This window comes from Mus caroli, chromosome 12 (assembly GCF_900094665.2).
Source record: "Mus caroli chromosome 12, CAROLI_EIJ_v1.1, whole genome shotgun sequence".
Taxonomy (NCBI): Eukaryota; Metazoa; Chordata; class Mammalia; order Rodentia; family Muridae; genus Mus; species Mus caroli.
Genome location: NC_034581.1, coordinates 21205536 through 21220149, shown reverse-complemented (window position 1 = coordinate 21220149; position 14614 = coordinate 21205536). Strand labels below are relative to the sequence as shown.

At 48.7% G+C, this 14614-nt stretch overlaps 1 protein-coding gene across 1 annotated transcript; it reads right to left on the bottom strand.

Moving 5' to 3' along the window:
- Positions 1-1214: 1214 nt before the first annotated feature.
- Klf11 (Kruppel like factor 11) lies at positions 1215-12764 on the bottom strand. Its single transcript, XM_021178917.1, has 4 exons — positions 12478-12764; positions 10243-10494; positions 8253-9186; positions 1215-3784 (listed from the first exon to the last, which is right to left on the bottom strand). The coding sequence occupies exons 1-4, from the start codon at positions 12517-12519 to the stop codon at positions 3504-3506; spliced, it is 1509 nt and encodes a 502-aa protein (XP_021034576.1). The 5' UTR covers positions 12520-12764; the 3' UTR covers positions 1215-3503.
- Positions 12765-14614: the final 1850 nt, after the last annotated feature.

Below are 14614 nucleotides of genomic sequence, written 5' to 3'. Positions count from 1 at the left end.
GGGTGCAACTTAGACCTTAAAAGGCAGGAAGGAACTGTTTCATGGTATAAAGAAATCCTTCGTTTGCTGGATGATGGTGGCACACCTCTTTAATCTCAGCACTTGGGAGGCAGAGGCAGGCGGATCTTTGAGTTTGAAGCCAGCCTGGTCTACAGAGTGAGTTCCAGGACAACCAGGGCTGCACAGAAAAACCCTTTCCAGTGCTGACAGGGAGAAGTTGCCTACTCTAGACATGGGGTCCTGGGAAAGACAGAGAAGCAGTTGAACCCTCAGAAGTAGTTGGCCCACAGCTTACACCCCAAAGTTGCTGGTGGGTGATATATATTATATAGCACACATAGTCTTTAGACTACTTGCAGTCCAGATTACTGCAAAAGCAATTCCTCTTGTGGAACATCTATGACAGACAAGTGGGCATAGCCTATTGCAAGCTTAGTGCAACCAGGCCCTGGACAAATAAAACAAGAGAGGTGAAGTATATTATGTGTCCAAGAGGCAGAGATAGACAGGTAAGTCTCAGCCGCTCATTAGGAAGGTGGCTGTCTGGATTCATACCCATATGACCCCTCTTGTAGTCAGTCTCTGTCTACAAGAGCCCAGGAGCAACAGGGGAGACTCACCCTGCTACCCAGCACATAGTCTCTCAGGAGCAGTAGTAGCCATGTCTCCAGCCTCCCAAGGTTACTGTGGGGCCTGACTGATGCATACTCTGAATTGTAGAGGCCAGCCGGATGCAAGAGGTGGGGAGGGAGGACACTGAGGGAATCTTGTCCTGACCCTTGCTGTGGATGGCTGGTACCAGCAGAAATGGAAGTCAGTCTCCACTACTGTTAGGCGATAACTACATTGCTGCTGTTATTTTAATGTTCAAACTGCCTGAACTTGGCAGCAAAGATTCTTTTTTTTTTTTTTTTTTTTTTTTTTTTTCGAGACAGGGTTTCTCTGTATAGCCCTGGCTGTCCTGGAACTCACTTTGGTAGACCAGGCTGGCCTTGGACTCAGAAATCCGCCCGCCTCTGCCTCCCAAGTGCTGGGATTAAAGGCGTGTGCCACCACGCCCGGCTGGCAGCAAAGATTCTTATCTTTGCCATTGTATTGCATTCTCTGAAACCAACTAGAACCGCCCAAAATAAGAGTTCAAGTTAGGCCAATACATGATGAATCTTCCAGAATCACACGAACACAGTTATACAACACATCACTCAAGTCTTGTCTGCGAACCAAGAGAATTTTATACGATTCAAAGAAAAAAAAAGGTACATTACACATATTCATTTAAATAAGTCAAAGTCTTTTACATAAAACAAAAGTTGTTAACATTTAAACTTTTATTACTAAAACTACTGAAAGGCTCAACAAAAAAATAAAAAATCAAATCAAGAACTTCTCAAGCGATAAAGTGCACTGGGGTCACCACCACGCCGTGGGGATTTGGGGAGGGCCCTCAAGGGAGCAGCCACTCCCGGGGCTCTGGGGCTCAGGAGTCCTTTTCAGATAGGAACTGTTTTCCAACTTAGTCTTTCAGTAGACAAATGTTGGGGGCTCTTTCAGAAAAGGGGTTTCTAAATCTAATTGGGAAATGGAACCCTAATGGCATTGCAACACACCAGTCATTTAGAAACAACACTGGTCAGATAAAGTCCTGTGATGAACAACCAAACACCCCAAGGCCTTCTGCTACCCACAGAAATGCCAGGACAAGGTACAGCACTCTGCATGTCACAATGAAAAAAGACATCCAAGTTGGATGCCATTTATCACTTACACGGTCGCCAGTGTAGATGCTGACTTAAAACAGGTGGACAGGACCAGGGTGCTATATACAGTTAGTTTTCCTGCACTCCATTATGTTGAAAGACAATAGCAAGACTGCTGTCTGGGCAGTTCCTAAACACATGTACATACAGAACTCGGCTACCACAGCAGCTTAACAGGGGTCAAGTAACATACAAGGTATGACCACGTAACGGTTATATAAGGCTCAAAAGACCTGAACACAAAAGCCTCATTTTATGTTTAATTATTTCAACCTTGCCATCATTTAATAAAGTTAAATGCCAATGATTAAAAGGCAAATACAAAACCTAATACATACCACACAAAAATAGTCTCAGGCTGCCCAAACAGCATAATATACCTGTTATCACACTTACTGTAGTGCCTGAGCTTCCCAGAATTTATCTAAAACCATTATGTTTTTGTGATCACCTGGATGCAGAACACACGCTCACGAGGCGTAAAAGCAGTGCCTGAAATCTGTTTTCAGGAAAGCTACAATATACCCATTCCAAGTCTTCTTGTTTGAGCAAACGAATTTCCTTCACACACAATGATTGGAAAAGCAGTTGAGTGACAGCCACTGCCATTTAATGATACGTTTCTCAGTGTTTTGTCCATAGTCAGAGAGGCATCCGAACTCCAGAGCCGAATGTGCACAAAGGCCTTGCCTTGCTTTGTGGAAGCTGCACTCTGGTGGAGAGTTTAACCAACCAGTATAGACATTTCCTTTTCCCTGTGGTCATTCAATCCAGCACGCAGTACAAAACCACAACAGAAGCCAACAGGTAACATACAAAGTTTCTGCGTCTACATTCTTAGTGTTGGTGCTTAATACAGACAAGACATGGGGTCATTTGCTCTTAGCAGACAGATGCCCAGGAGTCACCAGTCCACATTCGCCCCTGCTCAGCTGGCCAGCAGCCCAGGCAGACCTGGGCACACCTTGCACAGGGACACCAGACTCACATGATTAGTTTTACCTAAGCACAATTTTAGTTCTGTGGGCTATAGGATCGATTGCTAGAATTTCCCCTGAAACTGATACAAAGAAGCTAACTACAAAGTTTATTTTTCCCCTTTAAGAGTTCTTTATTCAACCAGTTCTGATCTAAAATATTGACTATAAAAGGCTGGTAACAAACTTGTTATTTTTGCTTCTATCTGACTAACTACCAGGCTTACTCTTAAGCAGGGTTATTACAAAACTTTGTTATAAAACATGGAAAAGAAGGCTGTAAAATTTTCTATCCACAAACCAGTGATTTGAGCACAATATAAATATTTTTATAAAAAGTATAAAAATTAGTACCCTGTCACATTTCTACAAAACATGAATAGAAAGGTATAAAAAAAAAATCCAGACTTTGTAAACTTTATTGCAGAAATATTTGTTTGAATGCTGGTGGTTTAGAGCAAATTTTCTTCCATTTCCTTACAGACAGACAGACAGACAGACAGAGAGAGAGAGAGAAAGAGAGAGAGACACAGAGAGACAGAGAAACAGAGACACACACACAGACAAAGACAGTCAGAGTTCTAAAACTACAAAAGATATCAAACAGGGTCCCAACCAGAAAAGTAAAATTAATATACTTCCATCAGAACCAGCTCCCCACGTCAACAGCCCAGAGAGCACATTTATTTTTGGAGAGGAACACACGGGTTCCATTCCTGAAGAGGCTTTTGAAGAAGCCCACAGGTGACGGATGCCACAGAAGGATGCCTCAGCCAGAGGCCGGCAAGGGTTCAAGGATGCTCCCGGGGCTCTCTGCCAAAGTGATTCTGTTCAGCTTGCCCACCTCTGCCTGCCAGCCTGGGATCTTCTTGGTTGTCATGTGGCGACGAGCGTGCTTTGTCAGGTGGTCACTCCGCATGAAGCGCCGGTCACACACAGGACACACAAACTTCTTCTCTCCCGTGTGAGTCCTGCGGTGGCGAGACAGTTCATCTGACCTTGCGAACTTCTTGTCACAGCCGTCCCAGCTGCAGGTAAAAGGCTTCTCCCCTGGTGGAAGGACACAGTGAAGTAAATGTGCACGCTCAGCACCTTACTGAGAAGTCCACCAGTGCTGCCCACAGGTCTGTTCATCAGACAGCAGAAGAATAACACCTGCTGTGTAGCCCTGGGCTGCTCAGAACTCAGCAAGGCCTCCACAATGCATTTCTTTCTACCCCATGATGCAATCTGCCAAAGCCCACAGGTATCAAACTAGGATAATCTTAATCTCTCAACAAATTGACATGTACAGATGTATGTTGCTTCACGGAGACTCATTATGTATTTACTTATGTGATGGAGTTATAGGCATGCACTACCATCCCTTGCTTTTAAGAAGCATTAAAAAAAAAAAAAAAAAGACTAATCAACTGTTATACTTGGGAAAGACTTCTTTCGAGACAAGGTCTCACTGTGTAGCCCTGGCTGTCCTGGAATTCCCTACATAGACCAGACCTTAACCTCATAGAGATCTGTCTCTGCCTCCCAAGTGCTGGGATTAAAGGTGTATACCAACATCCTGGATATTTTTCTCTTTGGTAGGGTCTTGCTTAGTATAGGCCAGGCTTGAGAACTTGACTCTGGAAAATGCTTTCTTTCTGAGACAGGGTTTTATGAAGGCCAGGACAGCCTCCGACACTCATGTGGCAGGAAGGACACCCAACTTCTGATTCTCCTAGCTCTACCTCTTAAGTGTGCACCACCTTCCTCAATTTTACATGCTAGGGAGGGACTTTGTGAATGCTAGGTAGGTACTCTACCAACTGGCTACCATTCTCAGATGTGGCAGAAAATCCTTTAAGGAAATAATTCTTTCTCTCAGGACAAACTGCACATACCCTAAAAAGTCCTTCCAAGGGGCTTTAAGATTTCTTAGAATCATTGGTTTCTGTCCCCACTTCTTATCTCACTGACAAACAGGCTGCATCAGTTACTTTCCACGGTGCTGACAAAAGCAAGTTAAGGAAGTGTTCATTCTGGCTCAGTTTGAGAGCATAGATCCACCATGGCAGGAGAGCATGGTGGGCGGAGCTTGAAGCAGCTGGTCACACTGTGTCCACAGTCCAGAAGCAGAGAGAAATGAAATCTGGTGCTCAGCTTTCTTTTCTCCTCTTTATCCAATCCAGAATCCTAGTTAATGTGGGTCTTCCCACTTCAGGTAACCTAACTAAACCTTCTCCCCTCAAGGCCCAACCAAGGTTCTACATTCTGTCAAGCTGACAGTCAATATTAAACGCCACACAGGTCCGAGTTTGAGCTCACTTTCTTGTCAGAAGCTTTAAGTGCCTCCTGACGCTCTAGAGCCAAGTATCATCCTCCTGGAGTTACAGAGGCAATGAAGCCTTTAGCAGATAAATAGTACACCCCCCTCTTCAACAACCTCCTGTTCCAACCAGCACGGGACCAGGCCCTTCTCTGTATCCATGGCAATCATAGACTACATGCATGAGGGATGATTTGCTAGATAGCTATGCACTGCTCTGTGATCTGTCTCCATGATTTCCTATAGCAGGTAGCCAATACTAGCTCTGAAGAGACACCAATTCTGATAGATCTCAGAGTTGAACTAACAGAAAATCCAGCAGCGAGAGGCTTCATAGTCTGGATTTCAAAATCTTCCATGGAAGCAAAGATGGCTGATGTGGTTGGATTATGACCCCAAACTCCACACCTTGGAAATGTAATTCTGAAGTCATACATCACTGATTCTTAAGAGGTAGTAGGATCATTGATCACTGCCTGGTCCTGACTAACAGAGTCCCAGTAGTGGCCTTGTTATAAAAGCAAGCTCTCAGGCACACTAGATGGTAGTCTCTGCCACACTGGGAAGATCTTACAGATAACTGAGTGAAACACGCTGTTCATGCTCACCGCTCCAGAGCCTGGAGCCTGGTGGAGTATTCTTTACCACTGTCTTAGATCCCGTGAGAACATCCAAAAGCAGACGCAGACAGCTGCCCTTCCTACCCCTGCTCCCCTGAGGTCAGTAGCATACACAATGTCCAGGAGTTGCACAGAGAATGCCAGCCCCTTGGCACACGATTTACAAAATTCCTTGTATTCAGCCAAAATGGTGTACCCATTCACCTGACTTTCTTCATTTAAATAATTGTTCTGGTTAAAAGAAATACTTGAAACACAATCTGAAGTAAGCCCACCTGAAGCTTCCGTGCTTTGGAAGACTCCACGGAGAGCTGGTGAATGGAAAAGCAGTGGTCTCGTCAGAGCCTCACACTTGTTTAAACTGAACTGAACTCTGAGAAGCATGGAAGGAACTGGCTTTCTCTCAGGTTTTGCGGGTCTGACAGGAGGGAAACTGAGTGAACATGGAAACCCAGTCACCTCTCCCAATATACAATCTTTGCTCTGATGTAAAGTTCATCTAGACAGACCAAGCAAAAAATGGGGGTTCACCATGCCAAAGAGCCCATGTGAACATTGCAGGTTGCTGCTTCATCACACACAGCTACCAGAACAACCTTGATAAAGGTGGATGACCACCATTTACAAGGTGTGACACCAGGCATTCGTATCCAGTTTAGATAGATAAGTAACGATAAAACAAGGGGGGTGGGCGTCACGATTTAGCATGCTCGCTGCTCTTGCATCACACATACAGCAGACCCCAGGACTTACAGTGGCAACTCACAATCACATGTAACTCCAGCTCCAGGGGTCAAATCTACAGGCCGCTGCGCTCACATGCACATACTCACACACAGAAACATAATGGGTGTGGTGGCATACCCCTTTAATCTCAGTACTCAGGAGGCAGAGGTAGGTGGATTTCAAGGCTAGCCTAGTGTATATAGAGCAAGTTCCAGGATGGCCAGGACTACAGAGAAAAAAACCCACTGTTTAAAAACCCCAAACCAAAATAGTAGTAGTAGTAGTAGTGATAATGATAATTTAAAAATCCTAAAATTGTAAAAACAAAGCAGAAGTGAAGCAACAAAGGAAGTGGTGGTGAGACACAATAACTCCCTAGGGTCAAAGAGGATGGATATCAACATACACTCAACTGATGTGGGGCAGGCCCTGAAAGGATCAATAGGCAGAGATGGGAGAGGGCTGAGGCTGATGTGTGGAAACAGACAGATGAGAACAAAAGAGCCTGTGTTTGCTCTGACAAGGAGACAAGTCCAGGGCAGCTGTAAGGTCCGAACCTAAAGCCAACCTCGGCTCCAGCATATGAAGGGACAATTCTTTCTGGAATGTCTGCATACCAGACTGTACACCGTTCTGAAGTGGAGTCTGCCACAGCCCGAGTACACTGTGCTAATTAGAAGCCAGCCTGCATCAACCTATTTTGAAATAAAAAACTGCAGCAGGAACTCTCTCCAGGCCATTCCTGTACTCGATCCAGACATCCTAATGGGGTGATGTTTCAGGGTTGAGTGTAGGAAGCTTTACTGCAGACGTCTGTACACATGCTCACATGTAAATATGTGATTCTCTAAAGTCAGCTTTAACAAGAAGACTAGACTATGTAACCACCGGACCACAAAAAAATGCCAAACACATCAACTCACAGAGCACCTAAGAAACACTCGCTCTACTCTACCAAGTGATTCCTGCCAGGTGGCGCCCAGTGTCCCTGCTGGACAGCATGGCTGGCAGTCACCAGCTCACGGAGCTGTAAAACATCGACTAATGAGAATGTGCAATGTAGTTCTCAAACCACCCCTTTTCAAGTGCATATGGCTAGTGGCTATCCTAATGGCCAGAGAATGTTAAAAAAAAATAAACTCAGGAGTTTATAACTTGTGTGACTTCTTAACCTAAAACTCTACAGTTTCAACTGTACAGTTAAAACACTCTATAGTATGAACTTTGAGGGTCTGAACACACCTCCAGTCACACGGATGTTTTTACTAACGCCTACTGTAGTAGGGTGAAGAGTATCCTAAAGCCATCACACGTCCCCATTCTCTCCTCCCTCCGGCAGGTACCTGCCTCTCTTAAAGGGGTCTCAGGGATCTTTCCTCCCTTGAGCTGTGTTCCCATCACACCAGGCACCCCACTGTAGAAAGAATATTTTATGTCTGTATGGATGTGGTACCTGTCAATAATCCCCTGGCCTATGGCTTAGGTAGGAAATAGGAGGTAGGACTTCTGGGAAGAATTCTGGGATAGAGCCAGGCAGGAGATTCACCTGGGAAGATCTACTATATTCTCCTGCCATTAGGGAAGCCACTAGCCACATGCACTTGAAATGAGCTGGTTTCACTGAGAACTGAACTATATACATCCTCATTAGTTGAGGTAGACATGGTACCTGAGCCATGGGGCAGGAGACCAGCCATGTGGCAGAATGTAGGTTAAAATAATTGGGTTATCTAAGTTATGATCTAGTCAGAGTAGAGCTCAGCTATATGGCCAAGGTATTTGTAAATATAATTTGAGTCTGAGTCTTATTTCTGGGAGCAGGGGCTGAGAGGAAGAACCGGACTTAACTTCTACCCCTACCACTTACCTGTGTGAGTGCGAAGATGAGCTTTAAGGTGGGAACTTTTGAAGTAGGTCTTCCGGCATCCTGGGAAGTTGCAAACATAGTTCCTCCTTCGGGAAAAGTCTACCTGAGGGGCACAGTTCTGGCTGGAGGCAAGGAACACTGGTGCAGGGGCAAGGGGCAACAGCTTGGTATTTCCAATGGCCATGACACTGGATGGACAGGCAGCAGGCTGGGGGAAGGTGTTCTGTGGCAAGACCAGCATCACAGTTCCCTGAGGCACAGGTGGGCCCATGAACACAGGCTGAGACATTGAAGCAGCTTGGGGTAGAATGGGTTTGATAGTCCCTGCAGGCAACTGGGTAGGAGGTTTCAAAAAAGCTGAGAACAAGCCATTCTGTCCAGCCACAGGGACCATCTGGCAAAGGACAGGGGGACTGGAGACAGGGACAGAAATCAGAGGGGTGGTTTTCCTTGACAAGTCACTTTCAGGATTCTTTGGTAAGCAGGTCTGAACAGCAGCGGGCCATCCTGTTTGTTGGCCTTTGTCAGTGGGGAACGAACCACCGGACTTGTGCAAGCAAGGCTGACAGGAAACCAAGTTAGTGACGAGTAAGCCATTTGCCAAGCGTGTGTCCTGCAAGGCTTCAAGGTGGTCCAGCAAACGCTCCTGTCCTTCTCCGCTGTCGGATGCTCGTTGCTCTTGAGTGGGGCCAGTTGGGAAGCACAAAGGAGCAGGACTCTCCCCAGTGTGACGGATTACACTGGTCATCACAGCCCTGCAGGAGGACCCTGAGGCTGGCTCCAGTGGTTCCCTCTTGCTCAGTGTTCTGGGGCCCCCAGTAGGGGATGGGGGGAGGGCAGTGACCATGCATCCTTTGGAGTTAACTACTTGGGAAGGAACAGGGGTCCCTGTTGACGGCTCCGTGAGCTCTGGGCTCTGAGGAGGAGTTATACACTTTTTAAAAGAAAAAGGGAAAGAAAGAACAGCACCACATCAAAGGTTGTTTTGGTCAAAAGAGCAGCAAGGAAATTATCTGACGGCACTGCTCCCGCTGCCTGTGAGGGGACTGCGCTGACTGACCCAAGGGATCGCTGGGGATTCTGCTGTTCCCACTTCTCCCAATACGGACTGTCCCTACTCAACCATGCATATGTCTTGTTGGAAGGAAGGGTGGTGTCAACCCTCGGTCATGTGTAGCTACTGAAATAAGCAATTTAACTACAAGGACTGCAGAAAGAAAACAGATTCTTACTTTAAAATAAAAGTGCTCATGACGTTTCAGTCCTTAAATCAAGAAAGCACTGGTTCTCCTGAGCCAAACCTCTCTGTGCTGGCTCCCAGCAGTTTCTTGGCCACCTCACAAAAGCCCAAGCCTGAAAACCTGAGGGGCTACTATGAGCCAGCCTGGACTTCCTCCAGTGGTCACTGCCACCAACTCCTCCAGTTCCTCCTCCCATATGCTTCTCCAGCAAGTCCCTAGCCTGGGCAGTCAGCTCTCAGCTGCACTACTGCTAGCATTCGATCTGACTTCTCCAACCTGGAAGCACTTTCACTGGTGCTGTAAGTTAAAACCTAAAAATAAAATACTGGTTTACCAACTTCAAGTTACACTAGTTGGCTGTCACAGGAAGGCAGAGGTGACATGTCTCCACTAAGCTAAAGACTGTCTGATGTCAGAGCACATGTGTTCTCGTTTCCCACAAATCCTCATCCTAGTCTGGGACCACTCAAGACCACACCTTAAGACTCCTAGAAAGCAAGCATAATACACCTTTCTGCAACCACCTACAGGCTTTGTCCCTGAGCACCTGTCAGCAAGTTATGACCTACCACTGAACAGAAAGCACATTTAAGAGAGGAATTTTCACACTTTGGCATCCACATAAAAGGAGTACAGGCAGCCTCTTGGCCAGCATCATTTGTTAATCTCCTTCCAAGTTCTCCAGCACATTTTACCTACGCTATTCCAGGCAGTTCACAAAAATGCTTCTCTTCCCCACCTCCTCTTACCAGAGTTGAAAAAGAATGGAAGTCCTTTGGTAGATCAGGTGTAGCCGTGTCCATAAGCACAGCAGTGGTGACATCACCAGAGTCAGAGACAGGCGTGAGGGGTCTCATCTGAGACCTTTGACCCCAAGAGCTCATGCAGACAAGAGCTTCCACAGCTTCGATGTCCGTCTGCTCCAGGACGCTGCACGTGGACCTTTCGCTGTCATGCCGCTTCCTCTCCAGGATCGACTCACAAATGTCCACGATGTCAGCCTAAAGGCAGCACAACACAGTGGCCTCTTAGTTCAGGAGAATAAAGGGACGGTAACCCTGACAGGCGTGTGGGTCTACCATAGACATGTGCCGCACCCTTAACAAAGCAATGGTCTCTGTCTTGGAATAAAAAAAACCCAAACGGGACTCTCAACACAACTTTGTTTTCAAGCTCTGAAGACTGGGGTTGGTTGAGAAACAGTTTCCACAAAAAAAACAAAGAAACAAACAAACAAAAAAACCCCCTGATTCTTAAAAAGGTTTCAAGGCGGGGCGATTGCTCAATAGTTTAATGCCTGACTACCTCATGTGTGCCCCTGAATTCATTCCCCACAGCTATAAAATAAACAGGTTACTGACTTCTTCTCTTGGCTAAAGGATGAAGATTAACGCTAGAGGTACACACCAGAATGGCTAGTAGGAAGGTGTTGTAGGAAAGGGAAACAGACCAAGCAGCAGATGAAACCAAGCAGCCAGTTAGCTGGTGGGTAAGGTCATCTAGCTCAAAAGGACCAGAGTGGTGTCCCTAAGAAAGGAAGCACTACCCCAAGCTTAATTTCCCAGTGGCTGGACCTAGGTTCCACAGCAGCACAGTCCTCCGTGACTGCCTGCTTCCTCAGCAGACTCAGAAACATTAAATCACTTGTTATGAGAACTAGGGAGGAGGTCAGGTGAGAGGAGCAGCATGAGAAAGCTCAACCATAATCCAGGAAAGGTGTCTCCTCCTGTATACCATGTCACCTTTACACGCAGGAGTGGGGAGGAAGGGACTGGAACCCATCCTGTCCAAAAGAGAAACTTAAGCCTATGGACACATATTTCCATACATATTTTCTGAGCTTCAAAACTTCCTGTCTGTCCAGATTCCCCTTCAGTGAACAGGCAAAGATATGACCATAGGGGCCAGACAACCTCCTGGAAGGGTATTTTGATTTTGAGCCTTCAAGTGGAATCAATGTCCAGCCCCATACTAGGAAAGGATGCGAACGTAGGTTCCCTTGAGTCCATGTAATACTGTGTTCTCACCAGGAACCTGCTCTGTACCACTTCTCTGCCCCCCTACATTTCTGTCAGGTCCCGTTGCTCCGCATCCTACACCTTCTGACAGAGGTCCCTGCCATGACTTCACTCAGTCCCTGGGCCCAAGCCTGCAAAGTCCCATTTTACCACACCCCTTCTCACTTAGACTCCACCCTTCGCCCAGCTCTACCCTTACCAGCCCATTAAGCTTGGCTGACACACCTCTTCGAACCACACTCTTGCACACTCGCCTATCAAGACACACTATTGCCTTGCTCCTCATTCCTTCCTAACCCCATCCAGGCACTCTGGCCACACCCTCCAGAGACACCTTTACTTTGGCTCCACCCACAGCCCCTCCCACTACAGGCCTACCAGAAGCTCTCACCACACTCCCTCCCTTCCGCTTAGCCTTTGCCCCGCCCCTAGATAAACTCTCACTAAGCACTCTTACATCGGCCCCGCCCCACAGTCCTACCAGAGGTTCTCACCAAGCTCTCTAGCTTCGGTTCCGCCCTCTTACACTACTACCAGGTGCTTTCACCATGTCCTTCGCCTTGGTCCCATCTAGTTCCCCAATATCTCCTCCAAGCACGCTTGCCCACGCCCTAGCTTTGGCCCCGCCCCCACACTACTAGCCGCTCTCGCCACGCCCCCATGCTGCGCCCCTGCTTTGACTCCGCCCCCAAGTTCCCGCCAGCCGCGCCCACATACAACAGCAGTCCTCCTCTGGATTCGGGTGACGTCATGGCTGGAAATAGCCGCGCCGGGCGGGGCCGCAGCGGACAAGAGACAAAGCTGAAGGCAGGCTGCCGCGCTAACACACCCCCCTCCCCACCCTGACCCGGCCGAGCCTCCCGGTCCCTGCCCCGACCAGAGCAAATCCGCAGCTCCCACCGCAGCGAGAAGTCACCATCCCTCCCGCGTCCCCCGTCTCGTCCCGCGCTCAGCCCCGTCACTTACCGCGCGCCCGTCGCCCGGGCCGGTGGAGCCCGGCGAGTGCATGGTGCCGAACGGCCTGCAGGCAGCAATGCTGCGAGGCAGGAGCTCTGCGTGCGGCGGAGGCTGCACGTGTGCGGCGGGCAGCCGTGTCCCGAGCGTCTGTTCCCGGCGCGCACCTCCGCCCTCCTTGCCGCGCGGCTCTGCCTCCGCGCGGCCCGGGAGGCGCGGGAGGGGCGGGGCGCCGCGGAGGGAGCGGCCCTGGGCGGGGCGCGCGGGCAAACCAAAATACACCGCTCCCTGCTGGGGGCATGGCCTCTGCCGCCAGCCAATCGGCGCCAGGCCGGCAAGAAGCGGGCCAATGGGCGCCGCGGGGGGGCGCGTGATCGGAGCCTGGCTGCGGCGTGATCCGGCGGGGCGGGCGGCGGCACGTGTTTTGGTCCGGGCTAGAGGCGGGGCGTGAGGCCTGGAAAGTAGGGGAAAGGTCCCGGCGGCGGCGCGGCGGCAGTCGACCGCAGTAAGGTCCTCTTCTGCGCAGGGGCTGCTCGCAGAGGTCGCGCGCTGGCCCCACGCCGTGGACGGATCTGGTAGGCGGGACCCACAGGGACGGCCTCACCCTGTCTCTAATTTCTTTTAAGCTGTCGCTGGCTCTTAGGACCGCATCTCTGCCCAGGAAGAGGCTTGAAAGCTGCTTGGGTTTAGGGACGACATCCGCTTTTTCCTGCATGGCGCCAGATCAAATGCTCTTCCTATTCTAATCTGCCGTCTGCTACAAAAGAACTACAGCCGTGTAGTCAGCCACCCGACATGTACCTCATGAAGCCTGCGCGTCCTCCCCAGTGGCCATACAAAGGACACCCACTTGGGGTGTCCTCAGGCCTACGTGAGACCTGACCCAAATCCTGAGTATCCGTTTTTTCCCCTTGGGCCTTTAGGTGCGGTTATTCATGTACACTCATCACAAGTCTTGGAGAGCAGAGGTCATGCATGCAGTATGTCGTGCCCCCATCCAACCTACAGTGCAGCAATAGGGCACCCCTCTACTAACCCCCTGATGCCTCACTGCAGAGCCTTGAAACTAGTGGAGGTCTGGGAGAATAATAGTTGATATGAGCAGACAGGAACTGGACATTATGCTACCTATTTTTATCAGACAGGTGAGCAGGCGGAGAGGCAGGCAGGCAGAGAGCCCTGCCCTTAAGCTGGTAAGGCCTAAGGGTTATAGTTGCAACCCTGATTCCTCACAGTTTCACACTGGCTTGACAATGGAATTAAGTGAACCAAAGAAAGGGAGTTTGTTGAAAGTAACAGTAGGAGTGTTTAAAGGTGAATTCACATGTCTAACTACTGGGGCATTTAACACACATGGAGTTAGTCTTCTACTCGGGCCTGTTTAAATTGCTTTTGCCTCATTCCCACACTGAATTTCTGACTCCCTGTGTTCACCCTTACCTATAATGCCTCTATAATGCCCATCCAACGTCCCCACTGTCTCCTGTTCTCTCCCACACATGGTTTTATGGAGTATGTGTTGGAGAATAATTTCCAGAGTAATATGTTAATAGTATTTGGAGAGGGAGCCTTTGGAGGGTGATTGGGATAAAGGAAGGGTTATGGGGTCTTAAAATTAGAGAGACCAGCTAGCTTGCTCACTCTGCCTGGCCACATGACACTCTATTGTGTCATAATCCAGCAGGAAGACCCCCCCCTCACACACACACACACACACACACACACGTCAGAGGGTGAGCAGAATTAGTCTCCCTGGATTGCAGAGCTCTGAGCAGAATGGACTTTTTACATAGGAAGTGGAGGTGTGTGGCTCAGTTGGTAAAAAGCTTTCGTCAAGAAGACCCGAGGTCCACCCTTAGAACCGACATAAAAAGCTAGGCATGGTGGTACGCACCTGTAATCCCAGCACTGGGGAAGTCCAGACAGGCAGAAAACACTGGGCTTCACTGTTCAGTCAGCCTGGTCAAGTCAAGGTCCCTACACCCAATCCCAATGAGACACTCTGTCTTAAACAAATCCAACAAAACCAGGGTAGGTGGCTCCTAAGAAATGACACCAGAGCTGGGCGGTGGTGGCTCATGCCTTTAATCCCAGCACTTAGGAGGCAGAGGCAGGCGAATTTCTGAGTTCGAGGCCAGCATGGTCTACA